The following is a 24172-nucleotide window of genomic DNA, read 5'->3' on the forward strand; positions in this document are numbered from 1 at the left end:
CTCTCCACCATATCCGATATTGATCGCGTACCTCCATCCTTTCTTTTCTCTTTTTCTATATCATTTTGTATACATCCGAATCCGGATCAATAGGTAACGACTTCAAGAAAATATGACTGGCAAACATAATCGAAATCTTCTTCAGATAGAACCTTCAAACGAGATCTCGCAGAAGATCTTTCTAACAGGAGTTTCTTCCTTACAATACGAATTTATATTATACATTAATCGAGGAAACGGAGAGAGTTTATATATTTCGAATTCTATATCCCCGAATACAGTAGGGAATAAAAAGCTTTCGTTATGACTTTTTCGAAAGCTCGCATTGCTGCATAAAATTCATCGAAAATTTTTCCTTCCGAACGAATAGAAAAAAAAAAAAAAAAAAAAAAAAAAAAGAAAGAAAGGAAGAAAGAAGAAAAGAATATGTTGGGGAAAAGGAGATATCGAGAAGACAAAATATGAAAGAAAGAGATAGAACGAATAAAACATGTCACCAAGAGATGATGGGAAAAGAAAAAATTTGAAACTCTACCGGTAAAGTAAATCGCTGGAATGCGGAGATTTCCCTAGAGAATCTTAGCAATATGCTAGAATATCGGTCATCGTACTTCCCATCGAGCTTTTTCGCAAGCTCTATTCTCTGTAAGAGATCAAATCAAATGAGTTTTTTTTTAACCAATATTACATATATTCCATTACAATCCAAGTTATTTTGATTATTCGACAAGAAATCGAAATCTTTATACTTATACTTATCAAAATGAATATTTTTTTTTTTTCCCCCAAAGAAAATATCTGTTCATGGCTCCTCGTTTCTTTGACAACTTGAGAAGATGGAAGAATTCCAATACTTGTCGTTTCCGCGAAGCTATCGTTTAACTCGAAAAGAAACTTTTATTTCGAGGATAAGAAATATTGATCGAACGTAACGATAGATATCGACTTGTTCTCTCAAGTGACAAGATTCCATTGCAAACATCTATTATATATCGAACGTGTATTCCCAGTAAATCAAGATTTTTACGAAACGTAACAAAAATTTCTTCTTTTTACTTAATGCCTACAAAAATTATTTTCATTAATATTTTGTAAAAAGATGCTTAGGTTTTTTACAATTAGTAATAATAATAATAATAGTAATACCTGAAAGATCGAACACTTCTCGGTAAACAAGTAACTCGGTAACAAATTTATTCTATAGCTATTCTTATGGCTACCTTAGCGCTGAAGTTATTAATTTAAAAGTTAAAAGCAAATGATTTTATCATTACACAACATGAGCATCATCAATTTGCTTCAAGACAGGAATCGAATCAAAAAGCAGTGGTTCTTGAATGTCAAAGCTATTCCATATTTACCTACTCCTTCGATTTGCTCTTCTTTCAATAGTGCCATTTTCTTTTTATTAAAATTGATATCTCGATGTTTCATTTTTTCTTTTTTTTTTTTTTTTTTTTTTTTTTTTTTTAAGTAAATAAGTTTTTCTTTCATATAATAGAATTCTATGTTTATTACTAGACTATTACATGAAATTTAAAATTCACGCTACGCCAACTACGGTACGTAATGATAAAATCATTTATTTTTAACTTTCACGTTAATAGTTTCAGCTAACAATAACTTTATGATTAAGAAAGCTATATGAAAATCTGCGAATATCGCGCATTATAAAGTTCACTTTTATGTGCCAACTACAGTGCGTAATATGAAAAAGTTTTTTTATATTTTATCCGGTTATATAACCATAATAAAATTTAGGAAAAATAAATTTCCTCAAAATCTAGACCTACGATAGAATACATCAAAATCTTTAGACTCGTTTTTTAAGATAAAATTGACAAAAATTACTCGTTTATTATTATGGAATTATGCGGACAATCCATATGTCGGTAAAACAACACATAAACAATATTTATTTGAACTGACAAATAACTAATCACACTAGTTTCTCATAGACAATAGATTGATTTGTCCTAGACAAATAACTAATAGCGAACGGACAGATAGATTTTAAGTATACGCAATGTATTTCTCTTGGATTTATTACAAACTGACTTTAAACTTCAGACATCAAACTAATTCATTAAGTGCTACCGTATATACATATATATATGTGTGTGTGTGTGTATATTCGGTAGCACGTAATAAGTATAAATATATGTATGCGTATAAATAAAAATTTATGTGTATACGTGTATGACGCTCTCACTTCTCGCCAACTATACTATGTAATTGTTTATTTTATATTTGAAATTTCGACTTCTTCATGATATGTAAATCTATAGTTAAGAATCTTCCATTTCTTTTAAACCAAAGACGATCGAGAATTGTGATTGATACGATATTTACTAAAATATTCTTTACAATTTCATATTGTACAAGAAAAAGAAAAAAGGAAATAGAAAAATTTCAAGTCATGTCAAGTAATAAACCGATTGTTCGAAATTGTTGATCCGTAAAACCGTAACTATGTAAACGACAATTATACAAATCTTTACAAGTTATTAAAATCGAGCGATACACTTGTATTATTACACGTCGATCAGGTACCAGCGATAATTCAATATGACAGGGCGCAATTTATATTCCACCCTCCGCAATAGGCAGCAACGTCCGATGGTGTTCGAGTCGATCATAAATTTAATTGTGTAACGAGCCAACGCCTCGTCTATTAGTACGCACATATACACACACATAGATTAATTTTCTCTCTTTCTTTGCATGATAACAGCAAGTAATTATTAATGACAGTTCGATGAACGATCGAACTAAGAATTCATTTATTTTCGTACCATAAATAGTTCGATCGAGTGAATAAAGTCTAAATCTTGTTAAAAAGAACAAAAAGAAAAACGTTAAAATGAACAACAATGCGATATAAAAAAAACAACAATAGTGTGTTAAAGGAAGAAAATGTCTGATCGTTTGCGAATTTATTGATCTTTGTATATACGTTTATTATTGACCTTGTATGTACGTAAAGAATGGATGAGAGATTGTGCCGTTCGATCATTGTCCAATAAGGCTAAAACAAAAAGTGAAATAAAAAAAGCAATAACGAATGCTTGTGATATTTTTGTATATATACGTAGATGAATCGATGGATTAATTGAGTAGAACGAATAACAGTCAATCGTATTCGAGAATCGCAGTCGATTTATCGTTGAGAAAAATATCTTAGAAATAAAGCAACGTATAACACGTAACATAGCGTAAGCAATGTTCATCTTGTATTCTAATTATTCTTATTAAATATTATTTTTTTATTATATATAAAACTGATAACAATCCTATTCTGCCATCTTTAATTTCATCTTTAATTTCATCTTTAATTACATCCTTAATATCATCTTTAATTTCATCTTAAATATATCATTAAAAAAAAAGAAAAGAAAAAAAAGAAGTAAATACCATCGGTCTCGTTTAATTTTTTCTGTCCTTTTACCAGATCTCGAAACATACTAGATCTTGGTGAAAAGGGACGATCGTAAGTACTGCAAGGTACATTCGTGTTAACGAGGGAGAATTTCAATACTGCGGCTGCTCTAGGTACGAGCGAACGTAAGTCACGACTTGCCAGACGTACCTCAGTATAAAGAGGCGAGCCTAGGCAAAGCCAGTTAGTTCCACCTGGTAGTAAAAGGAGCAGTTAAAGTGTCTGAAATATCGCCTAAAGCACACATATACATGTGAAAAAGGGGTGGGGAGGGTGAAAAGTCTCGAATAAGAGTGCGCAAGCGTATACACTAATACATCCTGACCACCAAATAAACTCTCTATCTCTATTTCACTCTCCCTCCCTCTCTCTTTCTTTTTCTTTCTCATTATCTATCTATCTTTTAATCTTTCTCTTAATGTCGACTTGAAATTGCAAATAAAAATTTTCAATTTTTCTCCAATTCGAAAAGTAAATTCATTTTCCTGGTACAACATAGGAAATCGAGTTCTGTAAAATACACACACAACATACATACATACATCCATACATACATACATACATACATACACGCACAAATACAAGTCTGAATAATACAAGCATCGTCCAGACGACTTTACATAATGGCCCGGAGAACTTTAAACTATGCATTTAATTTAATTAAGCAATTAGGAGAGAGCATGACGCTCGCTTTATCATTACGCAACGCTCGTAGACGGCTAACTGAATTACGGGGTTTGCGTTTCGCGAACGAGTAACGCATTCCGAGACATCGATTAAACGTTCGCGCTTATTTCTACTACGATGTTCCATCGAACTGGTATTTTTGAACTTTTCTTAAAACGATAAATGTTAATTATTTACATTAAATATATACGTATATATTATCAGTTCTCTTGCTAAACACTCTTTACTTTAGGTGATGGTAAAGAAGATTGAAAGTGTTCTTTTCGTTAATGAAATCTACACTTCTTTTTCTAACATTTTTCTTAACAATTTTTCTAACAATTTTCTTTCTTCTTAAAGAAAGAGAGAGAGAGAGAGAGAGAGAGAAAGAGAGAGAGAGAGAACGGTAATAATGACTGTTCGTTGGTATTCAAATATATGCATGCTTTTGTAACTTTTCCAATATTACTCATTTATGATTCATCCCAATCATACCAACGCTCTTTTTAGATCGAGACGAGTACAAAACATTTTCGAGAATAATACAAAACAATTATAAAAAAAAAAAAAAAGAAAAAGAATAAAGATAAAAAAAGAAAAAAAGAAAAACCAAACAAATCTAAAAATAGTTTCATATTGTAATAGTCTTATATTGTAAACATATTGTATATCGAATTACTTTTTAATAACAATTTTTAAATTTCCTTGATTAAAAATATACTAATATCAAATCAAGACGAGATAAAACTATTTGTTTCTATTAACGATATTAATGATTAAAATGACAAAGAAACGGTAATTCATTAAATCAACGCTAACAGGCTTGTCTTGCGCGGAAACGTTCACACTAATGCGGAAAGATATTTATAAAATGAAAAAAAGAGAGAAAGAGAAAGAAAGAGGGAGAGAGAGAGAGAAAGAGAGAGAGAGAGAGAGAGAGAGAGAGAGAGAGAGAGAGAGACGAGAAATTGTAACCAAGCGTAGACAGCCAGCCGATGTCCTGGGAATAGATCTCGAAACCTAGTTATGCGATTTATTCCGAGCGAGGTCGGCAACTATTCGCGAAAACACGCGAAAGCTCGCGCGGCTTTCGGCTCGGGAAAGGTCATAGACACTGGAAGAAAGCTAAGCCACACGCTCGATCGAGCGTTCCCTTCGAGAGCGATAGGTATGCGCTTCGTTTCCTCCTTTCGAAGGAAAATCGAGCGATCGGCACTACCAATCGTTCTTTTCTACATTCAAAACACGTATACCTACGTACTACATACCTACTACATACGAGAATCGAGAAAGGAGAAACGATGATTTACCGTTTATCAATTAATTAATCGTCTATACGCGTTTGTGATTCCCTCATTGTATTCCTTTTAAATACTATATCCTTGTTCCTTTTACCATATTTAGAATAGAAATGCATATCAATGACATCGATCTAATTTCTCCATTTGTTGGATCGATATTTTATTGAAAAATTTATTTCAATAAAAATTTAAATGATCGATACAATGTGCAAGAAAAACTTTTTACTTTTTTTATATTTCCAATGTTTCTTCTTTTTCCTATTTTATTTAATTTCTAATTAATTTATAATATATAATCTTTTAGTATATAATACTATAATATAACATTTAACTTTTCCACTATTTACACCTACGACACCTAGACGTCTCTATTATTAAATTGGAGGATATTCGATCGTGAATCATCGTGTTCCTCGTCTCATTTCTCTAATTTTTGGCTAATATTACCTTCTCACCGCCAATATAGTTAAACAGTAACCGAAAGAGTTTTATGAGTGACGAAAAGAAATAGAAAAGGAGAGAGAGAGAGAGAGAGAGAGAGAGAGAAACCCGATAATCGGTAAATAATTCGGAAAATCGCAGCGCCACGGTATTTTCGCGCGAGACGGGTGCAAACTGCTTTATGGCCTTCGGCCGTCGTTACTAATAAGATTAGCGTCGGGTGGTGCTCAAGGCACGTTAGAACGCGACGACATTAATGAGCCGATTTATTAGCATAGTTAATAATACGGAAGGTATTAAATATAACGCTTCACGAAGGGTCAAAACTATTATCATTTTGCAATAGGAGCCTCGTGTAAAAAAAAAAATATCATAACAAGAGACAGTTAACTATTTTCTTTTTTTCTCTTTTTTATGAAACAAAAATAGATAAAAAGGAGAGGGAGATAAGATTATCGTGGAAAAAATGTCTTTCGATAAAACTTTTAACAAAGCATAAGTCTGGAGAATCCTAGAGAAACGATTTCCGCGAGAGTAGTTGCGATTATTCATTCTACCGTCTATACGAAACGTTTAGAAACGTATTGTGCGTGGTTATTGAACTCTTGAGAGAGTAATCGCCGCAATCCTGTCTCTTTCTCTCCCTCTCTATCTTTCACATTCATCCTATTCATTCGTCTCTATCTTCTATTTTTCTTCTTCCTTAGACCATTATAATAGCGAATATATAGACATAGGTACTTATAATTATAAATAACAGGTACCTACGTGCATTCAAATGGATTACATAAGATTCACGTAGAAATACTGGCAATAAAAAAAAAAAAGAAAGAGAGAGAGAGAGAGAGAGAGAGAGAGAGAGAGAAAAAGATGACGAAGAGTCTTAGAGTTTATTAGCTAAGGTCCAGTGAGACCTCCTTTCAGTTAAACACAATGTGCACAGGGAATTGAAATAACTTTTTGAGCTTTCAACGGTTACACTGGCCACGAACTTGCTTCTTCGCAAAGCTTTCTCTTTCTTTGTCTCTCTCTCTCTCTCTCTCCTTTCTTTTCACTCTTGTGATAACAAGCCGTTGCAGGAAGGTACAACACACACAAGAGTTTCATTTTATGAAAGATCAAGAGGCATTGGAATAAACACGATATTACTGTCTCTACCGAGACCGTAGAAAAAAAATGGCTCATGGAAGCACGTTAGAGAGATAACAAGGTCGAATTTGCGCCAAGAATACGTGTACCAATTTAAAAAGAGTCTCTATTAATCATCCTTTTAATTAAATAACCTCTCGGAAGACTTCTTATAAACAATCTTAAAACAATCTCTGGAATGTTTCAGGGCGAATTTCTAATGTAATATTTTATATTTGTAAGAAAACTTCTTTCTTAAAAAAAAAAAAAAAAAGAAGAAAAAAAGAAAAAAAGAAAAAAAAAGAAAAAAAAAAGGAGAACAAAAAAACCTATTAAAGATAAGTTTTTTAGTCCGTAATTATTTTTTCTTCGCGATTTTTTAAAAGAATAATTTGTACCTATTCCCTGATCGGCAGACCAACGTGAAACAATTCGTAGAAAAGAGATTTTCACGAAGTAGGTTCCTCCGTGTCCCGGGAGAAATTTCGTGTTGATCACTGAGCTTAGAAACGTTGAACGATTTCTTAACGCGAAAGTCCGGCAACATGCCACGAACGGACCGCCTGGTGTATACACAAGTTCGTTCGAAGATAAACGATCCTTAACTCACAAACAAAAGAACCTTTCTCTCTTCTAAGCTCTTCTTCATCTTTTCCCTACTTTGTCTACTTCGATTTCGATTCAAGGACAAAAAGTATCGGTGATCCGACGAACCGACTGATCCATTGGCAAGAAAAGCGATTTCATGTTCTCCAACACGCTCCTGTAATTTCGCACTTTACGACTCCCTCTCCGTTCCTTACTGAGCGAATCACCGAACGTTTTCGATAAAAGCTCCAATTTTTATGAACGCCTCCCGTAGCGCCAGCTGAAAGGGAAAAACTATTGGAAAACAATTCAAGTCGGTCAAGCTTCGCATACGAAATCGCGATAGAAACACATTCAAATTTTTCCATCTACTGGCAATATCATGGTGGATGATTTAAAAAAAAAAAAAAAAAAAAAAAAAAAAAAAAAAGAAAAAAGAAAAGATAGACGATAAGCTAGATGAATTTATATTGTAGAAGAAAAAAAAAAAGGGAAACAAGTGAAACAAAACTTGAAAAATTTACGAGCGAGGAAGTATCATTGATGCAATGTTATTTCTCTCTTTCTACCTAAACTCGACCCAGTTCCGAATTTTACACATATATTTATACACACACACACATGTATGCACAAATATCGTCTCGCTTTCTCCATTGTATTTTTGTATATCCTCTCTACCTCCCTTCTCCCTGCCCCTCCTCTCCCCCCCCTCTCTCTCTCTCTCACTCTCTCTCTCTCTCTGTCTCTCTCTGTCTCTCTCTGTTTCTCTTTGTCTTTGTAACGCAGAAGAGAAGGCAAATTTTAATACATGTTCGTGATTAAAACTAGACTCTCTGTTGGCTAGATTATGACTCTCGTTAGTGGTACAGAACGTATCTAGCCGAATCGGAAAATAGCTTGAGCGAATATCGGCATCGATAGCACCGGCTTAGTTGCGATAATTTCCAGTGAGTTAGCTAGCTAGCTAGCTAGTTTTAACCTTCACCGTGTTAACACCGATTCAAGACGTGGACCATGAACATATGTATGTATGTACATGGATCGTTCGCCGTTCTAAAGTCGAGAGTATTTATATCCCTGGAACTCTACGAGTTTATGTATATATGTACATATGTATATATGTATAAAGTGAACCTTCTCAGCTTGACTCGTCGTTACATCACCATTGAATTTCAACGCAATCCATTAACATCTCGTTAAGATGATCAAAATTGATAATAAAAAGAAAAAAAAAAAGAAAGAAAGAAAGAAAGAAAAGAAAAGAAAATCATTAATTCGTGTGTTTCAACAAAAACACTTACTTTGTTTGAAAGCCTTCAAATTCTTCCTGTTGTTCACTGATCGAAGCCTCGAGATCCAAATAAGCTCCGTAATCGCCATCTTTGTAAAGTTGAAGAGCCGTATCATCGAGCTGTAAAAAAAATTAAACATTCGTGAGCCAAGTTGTCTCGTGATTCTTTCCTATCAATCGTTCTTATGTTTCTAATATGTGTTAAATATTTTTCTCAACTTTTCTCTATCGCTCTGCTCTTCTTTTCGAATTCTCAAGAAAGATTCAAACGCAAGGAAAAAAAGAAAAAGAGAGACAGAGGGAAAGAGCGTGACCCATATTTCTAAAAACTTCAGTTTCAAAATAGTTTTCAGCCGGTGAAACGACGCCCGGCAAAACACCAGCATTTATAATGCTCTCCTGCATTTCTCCGGTTTCTAGGCGCCCTCCATTTGAAGGAAGAACCTCATGCACTGTTACGAAAGACCAAATGCTTACGTAATACTTCTTTAGGCTGAACGCATGACCAGAAAACTTAGTTTAAGATTTTTCGGTCGTTAAGAAAATTTATCTAAAAGCGTTTAGTCACGTTGACTACGACTAATTAATTCTCAGAAATTGAAACGACAATTTCGATACCAATAATTTTTGTAATAGTTTCTAGCGTAGTTTCGTTATAACTATTGATTCATAACGTTATCTATTTCGGAACGTAGATACTTTAAATCCGCTCGTTCGCAATCATGTAAAGTTAAATGTCAACGGATCTGGAAACCAGATAATCTGTGTATGGTTATCACCGAGAGACTGAGTGATAATATAAAGGACAAAACGTAGCTAAATCGATATTATCGGTTAATAGATTGCGTAGCACGTTCGTTGCTATGTATTGTCATAATACTACTTTAAAACGGATAAACAAACATCTGACAAAGTATGCACACGTTCTCGAGTACTCTACTCGACTTTGTTTACACCGTTTAAATGGTATGTGCTTTTGAACAACATTTCTTCATTAAAAATTTATACGTATATACATATATATATATACATATATATATATATATATATATATATATATATATATATATATGTATATATATACACACATCCTTAGAAGTTTAAACGCTATCAGAAAACAATTCTCTTTCTAAATATGTTAAAACGTTCATCAAACATCGCTTTATGAGATCTAACAAAAAAAAAAAAAAAAAAAAAAAAAAAGATAGAAAAGAAAAATAGACATCTATTTTCTTCGAAATTGTCAAATAGCAATTTTCTTGATAAATTCGAAAATAAACATTTTGATTTTGTTTTTGCAACAGTATTCGAAGTGTGGCACGTTGACACAAAGGACATTGTCGACATGTAAACGACGTCTACGTGGAATTTACGACGGCGAATCGAGTAAGGCTTCGCCCGTTTTCGAGTAGGTTTCATCAGATTTCTCGGCACATTGCTCGTCTTGCGTAGGACGACGCTTCTCACTCTCCTGGAACAGCTTTGTTTGTTCAAAGTCATATGGATGTTATGCAGCCTCTCTACCTATCCTCTTCCTCTACCAAACCCCTTTTACCTATCCTGCTTTTCTATCATCTTCGAGTTTCCAACGCTTGCGAAAGAAAAGAAAGACAATAGCAAAGATAGGATGCCTTCGAGGATATCGTTGGCGTCACTCGACCGCTTGATCTCCGCCAGAAAAAATTTTCTTCCTGAGTATTATTGTATTCATGGTCTTAATTATTCGATTCCGATTAGAAGAATATTTGATGTATAATGGAGCACGAAATATAAAATCGAAATACAATATTTTTACCTCGTTTAAATATGATTTCAAATTAAGATAAAAAGTATATCTAATTTCTGTGCTCTTATAATACTAAATCAATCAATTTTTATTAAAATCTATTAATAAGATAAATACTTTAATTTATTACTTATAATTCTTAAAGTTCATTTAATATTAGAATAACAAGTGAATAGAAATAGCTTTAAATAATCACGATTTGCATAAATGTCAAATATGAAATCTAAAACTTGCTTCGATTCTTTTAGTGTTAATTTAAAACGACAAGAACATAGAACATACGTATTTCTACTTGATACGATAAATAAATCCTCCATAAGTATATACATACATCAAGTTAGAACGAAATGTTCCGTTCGTTAGTTTCGTCGAAGTGAAGCATGATTATTCGAGAACACTCGAGGAACATCTTGAAGATCGTAGCAAATAAGACGAATCGAAAAAGTCCAATACACTCTTCTTATTGCAAAAATAGAAAAAGATAGAAGAAGAAGAAGAAGTAAAAGAAAATAAAAGAAGAAATAAAATAATAAAAATGAAAAAAGAAAAAAAAATACAAAAAAATGAAAAAAAGAACAGAAGCGATCATCGTAAAAAGGTAGACAATATTGATGTTATAGCCACCATCGAAACTTTACGATTTCTTTACGACGATCAATGGACTTCTACTCACGTTTCTTTTCTTCCTGGAAGATTTCAACGAAACTTCGAACTTTTCAACCTTCTAACATTTCGTTAGTTGATCTTTTTTCAACTCGAAATTTTTTAATGTTGCTTTCCCAAACGTTACACGTTGCTGCTTCGTAAATCACACTACAATTTTATTCGCAATTATTTCTAATCGTTTATTAAAATCGTTTAAAAAAATACTAACTGTTTCCGAACAATTTCCTACTCTTCCGTTTATAACGAACTATGCAGAATCATCGTTCTAGTGCAAATAGAACGTCATTCGTTGCAAGAATCTGCAACGTCATACATATATGCCTCAAAAAAGAGAAAAAGTAAGAAAGAAAGAAAGAAAGAAAGAAAGAGAGAGAGAGAGAGAGAGAGAGAGAACGAAAATAATTGAATAAGGAGAGAAAAAATATGAAAAATCTACGAATAATCGAGTTTAATAATATTTTCACTATAATTTGCCAAAGGCGCAAATGGACGAATGAACGTCGACGACTTCCACAGGAACAAATAAGATTTATATAATTATTTTAAACAAACAAACAAACAAAAAATTGAATTATCTCTCAACGTAACATTTATTAGCAATTAATGAAATAATCGATAGAGGAACGTAGAGAAAAAAAAAAAAGAGGAAAAGAAAAAGAAGCGTAAGAATTCGTAGAAAACGTCGGTGGTTTCAAGCGTAATAAGTTAGGCTGTTTGGCCTTGGACAGAGGAAAGGCGTTGCGGTAAAATGATCTGCTGCTTGTGAAAAAAAGAAAGAGAGAAAAAGAGAAAAAGAGAAAAAAGAGAGAGAGAGAGAAAGAGAGAGAAACGAAGCCAACGTGTATTCTCATTAGGATCGTAGGAGGATCCGGCTATTAATGGGCCGGTGTTAACTCCGAGCAGGCAGCTGCACGTTTGCGCACACCTTCGCCAATCCCTTGAACTCGTCGAAGTAACCTCGAGTTATTACGTGTGCACGAGAAGATAATGAAAACTACGGAAACGCAAATATTCCCCGCGACATAGCAATGGCTGCTGTTACCATACGCTGCCGCAGGGATATGTTTCTACTATTTGCATTATCTCTACTCTCTCTCGAGCGAGCGAGCGAGTGAGCGCGCGCATGTGTGTCTATGTATGTATATACACTATCTTGAAGCTGACATTGTTAACATTACTGATTAAATTACTGGATAATGTTCTCTCTCTCTCTCTCTCTCTCTCTCTCTCTCTTTCTCTTTCTTTCTCTCTTTTTCTCTCTCTGGCTCTCTCTACCTCTCTCTCTCTTCCTTTCTTCTCTTGAAACATGATCGATAATACTGACCACTATTATTTTCTCTTTCCTCGTTTTGTTATATGTTAGAAATAAATGTTTATTTAAAAAATGGTTAAATCGTACGCTATACGTTTTGATTTATTGAAAGGTATTCTTGGAATATAATTTTCTATGATACTGAAGAGTTAGGCCAGCTTCGTAAAAATCCCTCGCTTCTACTCGAGAAAATGTTTATGCTAGCTCATGCATACTCTTCGGCTTACATATATGAAAATCTACCCTCAACACAGATGGTTTACGTGACAGAAGTTAAAATACAAACAAATAAGAATATATTCTGGAGAATTTTATCAAATCTCTCTTTCTCTCTCTTCTCTCTCTCTCTCTCTCTCTCTCTCTCTCTCTCTCTCTCTCTCTCTTTCTTCTTCTCTCCTTTACTTTCTTTTTCGGTACTTCAAATTTTGCGACAGGGTGAAACCTTTGCTCTTCCTTTGCTACTTCACTCGTCATAAAAAGAAAGACTCGAGGGTTGCAGGCATCTCATCCGAAGAGGCCCTCCGTCTCGTCTCGAGACAAAAAACTCTCGTCGTCGGTACTTACATGGCATACAAGGTACACTGTAGTACAAAAATACCCCGACATTTAAATAATATTCGAACAGATTTACACGCTATATTAACATGCGTACAATTATATTGAAATTTTGTTGAATAATTAGATATATAAATATCTAATAACAGATACAAAACAATAGTATTATAAGAACCAAGTAAGAACATAATGTGATTAGGTGTAAAAGAATCAAATCAAAAAGAAAACATTTTGTGGATTTGTTATGCCGGAAGTACACTTTCGATAAGTATACTTTTCTATTTCCTTTCTACGTTTACTCCGACGGAGACTCATTCGACGCGCACGCGCGGGAAAGTCGACATTCTTCGTAAGATGGAAAGTTAAATCGCTCGTACCGCTGCAAATCACCAGCCACCAGCGTGATGCGAGACTATAATGTTCTATTGATTCATCTTGAATTACGTGACATGAGATCTAATATTAGCAACATTAGGTGATTTGAGTTCGTTCGTGACGTCTCATCGGATATGCCTCTCTTTAACTTTACGAGTATCTTTATAAGTGGTTTCTCGGCGAATTGTTGATTATTAGCAAACAAGACTTCTCATATGTACCTATCTATGTATGTATGTATGTATTTATGTATCTTTTCTTTATTATTATTTAATTTTATTCGAAAATAGTATTGTAATGTGTGCTAATTTCAAATCAGATTAGATTACCTATTCATGTATATATTTACGTATCTTTTCTTTCAACATATCTCTACTATTTGAATCTAATCGAAAATAGTATTGTAAAGTGTGTTAATTTCCAACAGATTAGATTATTCTTAAACTAATCCTTTGGATAATAATCTTCTAAAATGGCGTAGAGAAAATTAATAAAAAGATAATTAGTTTGCGAAGGAGAACGTTGTTCGAAAACATCAGTTAAGCGACTCCAATGGGCTTTTAATAGACGATTTAGAGAGAGATCGACGTGATTACTCCAAGCAAAGTACTTCTTTTACTCGATAAAAGGTCGCGAACGTTGACGAGACCAAAATTAATTGTAGCTTTAATTAATTTCTCCTATGTAGATACCTCTCCACTCTCTCTCTCTCTCTCTCTCTCTCTCTCTCTCTCTCTCTCTCCCTCTCTCTTTCTCTCATTTACAATCAAACTCAACTTTATATGCCTTTTACAATATATTTACGCGTGTCGATTTAGAGCTTGAGAACTGTGAGGAATTAGATAAAAATTTATATTGTTATTGTTTTCAGAAGAAAACTTTCCGTTATCTATGCAAAAGATTGTGCTATGCAAACACGTAGATATTACAAAACAAAATGCGTCTTCGTAAGCATCTTGGAAATGGGTTACCAAGTACAATAATGACGCGCGAAGAAAATGGAAAACACGAGTACACGAGGATGCCGTTAATTGGCTTTAATTAACACACAACTACAACGTAATGTTATTAGATACACGGATGTGTTTCACGTTCACTGTGCGACCATTCAACGGCAATCACGAGAAAGCGATGTAATTTGGTTTCGACAGCTTTATCTAATTCACCGACATGTAAAATAACTACATGCCTATTATGTGATACCTATTGTATAGAGAGAGAAAGAAAGAGAGAGAGAGAGAGAGAGAGAGAGAGAGAGAGGGAGAGAAGTCGTATAATTACACGATTCCCTAGATAGAAATCGATAACGAAAAATGCACTGTTCCGATCAAACCCAATCTTAAATGATTTTCTTTCTCAAATTACGAATTGTTTTTTTTTTTTTTTTTTTTTTTTTTTTTTTAAAGGAAGCACAATTTTCTGCAAATCATTGACTCGTTCTTTCTCTCTCTCTCTCTCTCTCTCCCTCTCTCTTTCGTAAAGTGCATTCTCGATTCAAGTACTACACGAGGTTAATGACCTGATAGAATGACATGTTAACATCTACATAGAGATGATATAAATCGATGATGATTAAAGGACAACAGGATAGAGCCGTTAAATCAAAGTAAATACTCCGTCCTGAAATAGGCTTTTAACCCTTAAACCCATATAAGTATGTCTGTGTGTGTTTGTGTGTATATATATATATAGGATATCTATATATATACATATATGAGACAGAATATTTTTTTATGTGAAATAAAAATATTCCAATTATTGCCAGTGCTTTAATATTAGCAACGTTCCATTAACAATAGCAATCGTTCGGTCTCCCCATTAGTTTTACGCTTGCTATAATGACTCACTATACTCTCGAAGCATACTTGTCTGTTAAGACGCACTGTCTCATGAACTCTCTCCGCTTTTCTATATAAACACATACACACATCCAAACACATTCATATCACGTTTTATGACACGCACAAACTCTCCAAATTTCTTTCTTTTGATCCACGCGTGACCATTCATGACTCAGTCACTTCTCTGATGTTTTCCGATCGTTCTCTCAGTCTTATCGTCAGGCACGTCGAACTCTCATTCTACCTCCCTTCTCTCTCTCTTTCTTTCTCTATCTCTCTCTCTCTTGCAAGCGATCACAATCTCTCTTTCACCTAACGCATCTTATACAAAACCACCCACCCACACACACACACACATACAAGATAAAAATCACCCACATATATATGTGGATAATTTATATGTATTTTATAAATATAAACATATATATATATATATATATATATATACATATATATACATATATATACATAATATACATATATATACATAAGGATGAAGGTGGACTGATTCAAGTGATCCAGATTATTGCTATTGATCTTTATACATGCGATAGGCGGTTCGGTCATTCGCAATGAAGCATAACACATGAATTACGTTACACACGATGTATCAGATGTGTAGAGTTAAGTACTAACCTGTAATTAGATACAAAACGTAATTTCAATTTGATATCATCATGATTGTTAGTGATCGTATCAGGCATAAAATGCAACATCTTACATGCTTTATATGTCTTATATATTTTACATATTTTATATGTTTATATGTTAATCGAATTTTCAATTCAAAGTAATTATCATACAATTAATCATTATTCGTACTCGAGTATTATAGAAAACAATTGTATTGATTGGAAAGATGAAATAAAAAATAAAAGATAAAAAAAAGTATAGTAAGAAATAGACAGGTTGATAAGAAGAAATCGTGATAATCTTGTATGAACTCAGGTGACTTAGTCGAGCGATTTAGTTCCTACGGTCGGTCTCGTTAGAGGCGGAGAATGGTGTTAGACGATTAGAGAAAGACAAGAGAGCTCGAACCGCTTGATGGAGAGGCGCCCGTGCCGGATCCGGGCACATGAGACACGTGGGACACATGGGACGCTTGTGAATGTAACCGTTAGTTAACTTTGCCTTCGTTACTACTAATTAGCAGTATCTAAGAGCTCGTTCACGCGACGGACTGATGCTCGAACGAATCCATTTTCAAGAGACAACAAAAATAGAGAGTTTAATATAAAATGAAAAAAGAAAGAGAGAGAGAGATTATCGATCTACGAAACTTTTAAATTTATCGTCAACGATAAAAGAGAAACAACGTGAAAACATTAGACATTGATTGTTTCTATTTCATCTCTAGATCAGCTAAAAACTTTTCTCTCCTAATTTTATTTTTTGTTTGTTGGTAAATTGTTTTCGAAACGATCGCAGCGTAAACAATGGTTCAAAATAACGTTACTATTTTTAACTTAGAATTTTATTTAATCACGTTACGATAAAAATAAAAGAAAATTAATTTACCGGTGAATTTTAAGAGTTAGCTATATCTATGTAATAGATCACATAAATTATTTTTCCCGATTATTCCGACGAAATAGATAGGTATGAATGAAAGAAATAAAATATATATATATATAATACCTTTTCACCAAGGATATGAACGGAAACGTGCGATTCGTTTCACTCATAGCATAGTCTACTTTCCCTCGAGAGTCGCTTAATTAATTTTATACGAGATATGTATGCCTTTGGCAAATATCAACGGCATAGATCTCAGTGATTTTTCTCGTGTATATACGTATATACATAGATATTTTTGGCGACATCGTTTGTAAACGAGGAAGAAATTATGCTCACCTCGAAGCGAATCGATTCATTGATATCGAATTGACGTCCTCTCTTTTGCTTAGACGAGCTAGTCCGCCCATTCACCATCTAGTAAGTACATACTCTTACAACCATCCACAAATACCTATATATATATATATATATATATATACACCAACATACCTACATAGATATATCGTGATTGGATTATCGATTTGCTCGAGGACTCGACCCAAGCTGAAAGTCAAAGAAGAAAGACGTTCTTGTCCTTCGAGATCATTAAGCCTTGGCTAACGACCCACGTCCTTTTAGGCTCTTACCTACCTCTCGCCTCATTCATCCCCTTCGCTAACCGAGCGCAATTAGTCGTGGTCGAACGTTAGTCTCCTCGCTATTTTTCTCATCTCTTCTCGAGATCTTTCTCGTGTACTTCGTGACGAGATTCTTGATACAACCTTTGGTTTGACTTTCCAATTGTACAAGTACATACATTTCTTCAGAATGATCCAAATAATATAATAAAAAATTGCTTTATGCTATCACATTGTCGAATAGTCACAAATCTATTTTCGAACGATCGAATAAATCGATTAAAATTATTAGCTATATTTCGAACGAAAATCTATTCCCGACAAGACGAAAAATTTATTGTCTAACGAGGAGAAAAGAAAAACAAGATGAAAACGGACAAGAATGGTCACAACGAATCGAGTGCGTTTTGATGACGAGGTAGAGAGCATCCTCTTGTAGAGATAAGCTCAAGCTAGCCACGGTAATTGTCATGCAAAGTACATTAGCATCATAAGCGACCAAATATTCCACGTTCCATTGTGCTCGCTCGTTAGTTCATTAATTCACTGCGACGCGACATCCTCGGACTTTGGTTCTCCCCGTGTGCTTTACTTTCAAATAAATCGCTCAGGAAAGTCTGACTTTAGCTTTAATTGTAACCTGCTGCGTAATTCATGATATCATTAATACGAAAAAAGAAAAAGAGATTTATAATAGCTCGACCTTAGGAATATATATTACAAAGTATTCTGAATATACGATATTTTTATTACATAGGTAAATGTCCAATTTACGAAGGGAAATAAAATGAAACTTGAAAGCTATCTTTCAAAATTGTTTCATTTCTTTCAATAATTTCTTAAAGTAGAAAATATAAGTTAAAAAAAGCTTGTATTAAAAAACCTTCTACTATAAGCTAATTCTGTTTAATTTTCGTATTGACATCAAGGTCTACTATATGCTCTCTTAAATGCTATAAATCTAAGCTTAAATTGAAGAAACAAAATAAACATTCGTTACACGTATCGACAATCGATGAGAATCATTGAAAAAAATTCAAGTGGAAATTTAGATGGATTCGTCGACGATAGAAAATAGTTCGCAAGAGCCGAGTTAAAGATTTGTTCGTAAACTCTTGTAAGAGTCCCATCACGTATCCAATTTTCCGGAGATCAGCCGTTTCGATCCAGGAGCTTTAGAAATCGGTAAATTGAAAGTAAACCGTAGCGATGTGATGCTGACCGAGAGGAATCAACGTCATCTTCGTGTCCAACTCGATCTCCTTTTCTTACCATCCCGTTTCTCTATCTATCTCGTCTACTATTTGAAACCAAGCTTGGCAAGAAAAATTTTCTTCTCCGTTTCGTATACTTTCTCTGACGTACGACACACCTACGCACTAGCAGCATCGATAAAGATATGTATTTATGTATATACATAATACTTGTCGAGTTGCTTCTCAACTTCCGTGTTTCTATCGAAGACGAGAGAAAGAGAGAGAACGAAAGAGAGAGAAAGAGAGAGGGAGAAAGAGAGAGAGAACAAAAAGTCATCTTCGCGTAATGTCAAGCTTCTCTTTGATCTTTCCGATGGTAAAGGGAACGCGGCTTTCTAAAGAAGAACGAGTTCGAGTCCCTTTGTTAAGAACTATACGCCGCGGTCGTTTCATACTTTTCCAAGCGAATCAATTCCGTTGTGCTGATTTTATGTCCCTTCTGTGGAGCATCGGTACTTGAGCTTGTAAAAGTTTTAAAAAATGCAATGGAAGAAATAAAATAGTAAGGAAGAAAGAAAGAATAGTGGAAAAATTGTGCAGCGATTAAACTTCTCCAGAGATCTCACGAACTAAAGAAAATGTTTCTATCTTTACGAGAAGTTACATTATCTAAATATATTCAATTGTTAAGTAATATCCTTTGTATTTCGTATAATTGCATATTTAATTAAATATGACGATTTAATCCTTTTTTCTTTTGCGAACTCTAATTTTTACTATATAAAATAAAAATAAAAATAAAAAATAAAAAATAAAAAATACTAAAAGCTAATGAAATAAAAATATGAATTACTGATAATGATAATCAATATATTATTAATTAAATATATTCGCACTCAAAATGATATCAATATTAATTTGATTTGGAAATACAATTTGGAAATTACGAAATAAGAAAATAATCACGGTCAATACAGAGAAAGAAAATAAAACCATTAAAGCAGCGGCGAGTTAATTGACAGGAAAGGCGTGAATAAAGACCGCGAACGAAGTCCGTGGTCACGATGGACGTGAAAGAATCGTAAATTTGAAGCCAGCATAAAATGGCGAAACAAATCGCGAAGCAACCTCTTCTTCTTTCTTCGACCGTATGCGATACTCATTGTCACAGTCATCGTCGTACGCCGATCGGTCGCGCTGTTATTAAGAGTTATAGCGAGACGAGCACAATTAAACTTTCGTAAGTCTCGTATAAAAAGATGAAAAAAATATTTGAAAGGGAACGATTCGAAATGAACTGTCGATTTCGATCGAGAAATATCGAAGTCCATGAACTCCAATATTTCTACTTCGAATATTATCTTACGAAATTCTTATTATTCTTTGACGATAACTCGTCGACTTTACAGATAAGAAAGGATCTCAACGAAAGAGAGAAAAAAGTTCTTTATGAATTAAAGAGAAAGTTGTTTAAATTCTCTCTTCTTCTTAATTAAGTTCTAAGCTAAATGAAAGAAGTCGGTCGATTTTTCTGTACTTACGTCTCGTAAAAAAAAGAAAAAAAAAGAAAAGAAATAAAAACGATGATATTTCAAAAAAAAAAATTCGAAGCAGACCATCCGTTTTTTCCCTTTTTTTTTTTTTCTTGATACATAAATATTTTTTCGTGAAAGTTAAATCACAAAGCACGGTGTTCGCGACCCTCTCACGTATTCTCGGCTATCGATCGTATCGTAACTATGTATCGGTGGCCCGTATCGGATGCCCCTATCAGCCAATTAGTAGAAATGAGATCGGAGGCGTAGATTAAGAAGCAACTTCCTGTGACATTCGGTACTGACATATTTCAACGAGTTCCATCGTTACCTTCAGAAACTCTGCTGTCTTTAATTCTAGAATATTGTTACTATGTTCTTCTCTTGTCTACTCGAAAGTTTCATATCATGCATGCACATGATGTCTGTCCATAAATGTCCAAGCAAATATGTCGTAATTGGTTAAAGTTGCAAGAAAATTTATTCAAAATAATTTTCAAAGCTTTCAATTATTTACAGAATGCATGTAAACATCTTTTCTTATTCGTGTTCATTTCGAATTATGAAGATGAATATAATTTATTTTAAATGAATGTTTATAATTTCTTTCCATATTTATATAATAGTATTTGTAGTATTTGCACTCAAACTCGTAAAAAAAGTAAAAAATTTATACTATGTATCTTTTACGTGATAATCGGTATCTTAATGATTAACTAGCAGATTCATACTGTGCTGTAATTCATACTTCATGCTATACAAATACATTATTTACAAATCAAGCAGTCGTGTGTTTTGATGAATTGAAGGTCAGTGATTCTGTTCAACGTAACTGACTTCAAAGTATTATGTAGTCTGACGGATTATTTTTCAAATTATAATATGAAAAATCAATTTAATTAATATAACCAATATTTAAGATATTGATTATATAGTAAAAATATTGCGTAATATTAATTTTTTATTAGACATAATTTTAATCGCAAATGATCTATAAAAATGATTATTTAACTACGCGAGAAAACTATAGGTATTCATTCACAAAAAAATTAGGATGGCCTTTATATCTCGAAAAGGTCACAGGTAAAAAAAAAATTGTTTACATGCATTTTGTAGCTGAGTCAGCGCCGTGCAAATTTCTCTTATTAAACTTTCTTGTAACTTCAACCAGTCGTGAAATATTTGCTCGAACATCTATGGACTAACACCCCGTATATATTTACAATGTATACCTAAGCATATTAACTTAATCGAAAAAAAGAGGAAAGAAAAATATGATAACATGATCGATGTATATACGTTTACAGCAAGCCAATTATCAACACGAAAGAGTGGCGAGTTTAATTAAACTCCATCGTATAAATTCTAATTAATAATAGACATAATTAGAAAGACGAATGTAATTGCTTTTATCGAAATAGAGTTTGCGTTCTAACGAAGATTCGCCTTCGATCTTTCCTCTTGAATAATTTTAATTAATTTCTATACTTCGTAATTTTTATAATTTAAATATAATAAAATATTATCCTCAACGATCTTTTTTTACGAACGGAATCATTCTCAAAAGTTTATTATCTCTCATGGTTCACTATAGAATAACTGAAAGAAAGTTTCTTTAAATCCGATTGCAAAAGTTCGAATAGTAAGAAGATTTAGAGACGTATAGGATAGACGTACATAGAACGGCTTTTCACAAAGATAGTAAAAGATCCGAAATAGTTTTCTTCCGGTGGCAAGTAGAAGGCCAATGATCTTTTCTTAAAACGAAGATACGTATTGATTTTTTTATTCATCTTCTATCTCTTTTTACTTGTATCCCTAAACTCATATATTCTTTTTAAACGAACGATACTAGAAATTATGAGTAAGATCAGATAAATAATTACTTTTAACTCGACGACGAATATTATTATTTTGTTATAAAAATGAAAATCAATAAAATTTATCATTTAAATTGCTAATCAGATACTTGTTTTATACGAATAAAAGAACACATATATACACACACACACACATATATAAAAGTAATGAATTCAATCGAACTAGATGGTCAATGACTAACATTGTAAAAAAGAAATTAAAATAAAAACTAAAAACTCAATCTAATATATAAATTCCCGATTATGTAGATATAAGTAAGTTACAAATGTATAAGATTTACTACGACACACGCATGAGTCGAAATATCGTCGGTGAATTAATTAGCGACGATCGTTAACGAGAAGCACAACCGGCTATCAACGGCGATACTCGAGGGCTAATAGATCGAATCGATTGTCCGAGAGAGCGTGACCTTCGCCTTCGATACTTCTCACGGCGAAACAAGCATCTGGATCGGCAAGCTAACGCAATCGCATTTTTATTAGTCCTGACGTCAATGCTATTGCCTTGTTATTGATGTTCAAGTTAGACACTTTTTTCTGCTTTTCCAAAGGTGACATCGACGTTGTTTATTGCTTTCCTAAAGTCTTTGAGAGATGCGAGTTGTTTTCTTTATATACTTGCAGCTTCTTTTAAAATTATAATATAAGTAATTTTTCTTATTCTTTTATATATGTGTATAAAAATTATTATTATTATGAATAACATAAATATAAAAATGTTTAATATAATTAAATGTATACATATATGTTTTTACTGGTCAAAAGATTAGTCTGCATGAGCTGAACTATTAACTCGATTGTCACCCTTTGATGAAAAAATAAAAAGAGTTGGAAGGAGAACAAACGTAATAGAGAAAGAGAGAGAGAGAGAGAGAGAGAGAGAAAGAGAAAATTAGAAGTATATCCATTTCGATGGTTTTATTTTTTATCCTAAGAAAGTTATACAAGCGGAGCGTATCATCCTACCTTCTTTAAATTCGAATGCGTGCAGCAATGCCGCTTCGTGACCAACTCCGGCAGAAACTCGTAAGATTGAGTACCAACCTTTTCGTACTCGTAAATCAGGAGGGAGTAAGTTGGAGCAATGAGAAGCAAAGAGGATGGAATCCTTCTAAGAACGACTTGCTTTCGAATATCTCTCGCTGCGTTATTTATGCATAATTCGGAGAATTCTTTCTAAACAGACTTTGAACGAGGTTCCTTTTTGCTTTTCTTTCTTATTTCCTTTCCGTAAGAACACGTCATCGTTCTGAATCAAAGGATATTGATCGATACTTTGACCAAAGTTCCTTCTTTTCTGACTATTTAAATATTCAAGAATCACGAAAATTTTCAAGTTACTTTAACAATCTATCTATAATAAAATTTTTATTTCATAGTAATAATAATCCCTCTTCTCGTACGATCCTTTGAAAATTAAATAAATCAAAAGTATCATACTAGAGAGAACCTTTCTTAACCAATCAAAATCCTTTTATCAATATTTATAAAAATTCAATCTACATTAATGTCGTTTTCAAGGATGCGTTTCTGGGAAAAAATCTTTTTAAAATATTCCATAACTTTTTTTTTTGAGAAAGATCCACGTTATTTGTTTCTAAAAAATATATCATTCGATTTCATGGATTCCCCTGTAAGAATATAGGGAAAAATAAAAAAAAAGAAGGAATTAAGGACGATTATTTTATTAAGAATCTACGACTTTCAAGATTCGATTTGTTACGGTGTTTCTCGTTGCAATGAAAGTGGTCGGTGTTAAACGTTCGAGGACGCTATACGGACAGCAATGTTCGAAATGGTATGCAAGAAAGAGTTTGGACGAGAACTCTATGTGAGCGAGCAAAGGAACGAGAGTGCAAGCAAAAATACATAAGAGGAAGCAGAAGGGAGAGACAGAAAGAGAGAAAGAGAGAGAGAGAGAGAGAGAGAGAGAGAGAGAGAAAGTGAGGTGGCCAGATAGGTATATATGTATTGTAGGTAGATGGTTAAGTAGGCAGACAAGTTAGTAGGCGGAGACCGTCTATCAGGTGA

The 24172-nt window shown here is 33.4% G+C and overlaps 1 protein-coding gene across 3 annotated transcripts in view; it reads right to left on the reverse strand.

The window, feature by feature from the left end:
- Nucleotides 1-24172, reverse strand: part of LOC124952636 (FH1/FH2 domain-containing protein 3) — a 64337-nt gene that overhangs the window by 34087 nt on the left and 6078 nt on the right. For all 3 annotated transcript variants that reach the window (XM_047502819.1, XM_047502801.1, XM_047502809.1), the window contains one exon: nucleotides 8865-8974. In XM_047502819.1, coding sequence (XP_047358775.1) covers nucleotides 8865-8974 — 110 coding nt within the window. The remainder of the gene's footprint in view (nucleotides 1-8864; nucleotides 8975-24172) is intronic.

Source organism: Vespa velutina, chromosome 1 (assembly GCF_912470025.1).
Source record: "Vespa velutina chromosome 1, iVesVel2.1, whole genome shotgun sequence".
Classification (NCBI taxonomy): Eukaryota; Metazoa; Arthropoda; class Insecta; order Hymenoptera; family Vespidae; genus Vespa; species Vespa velutina.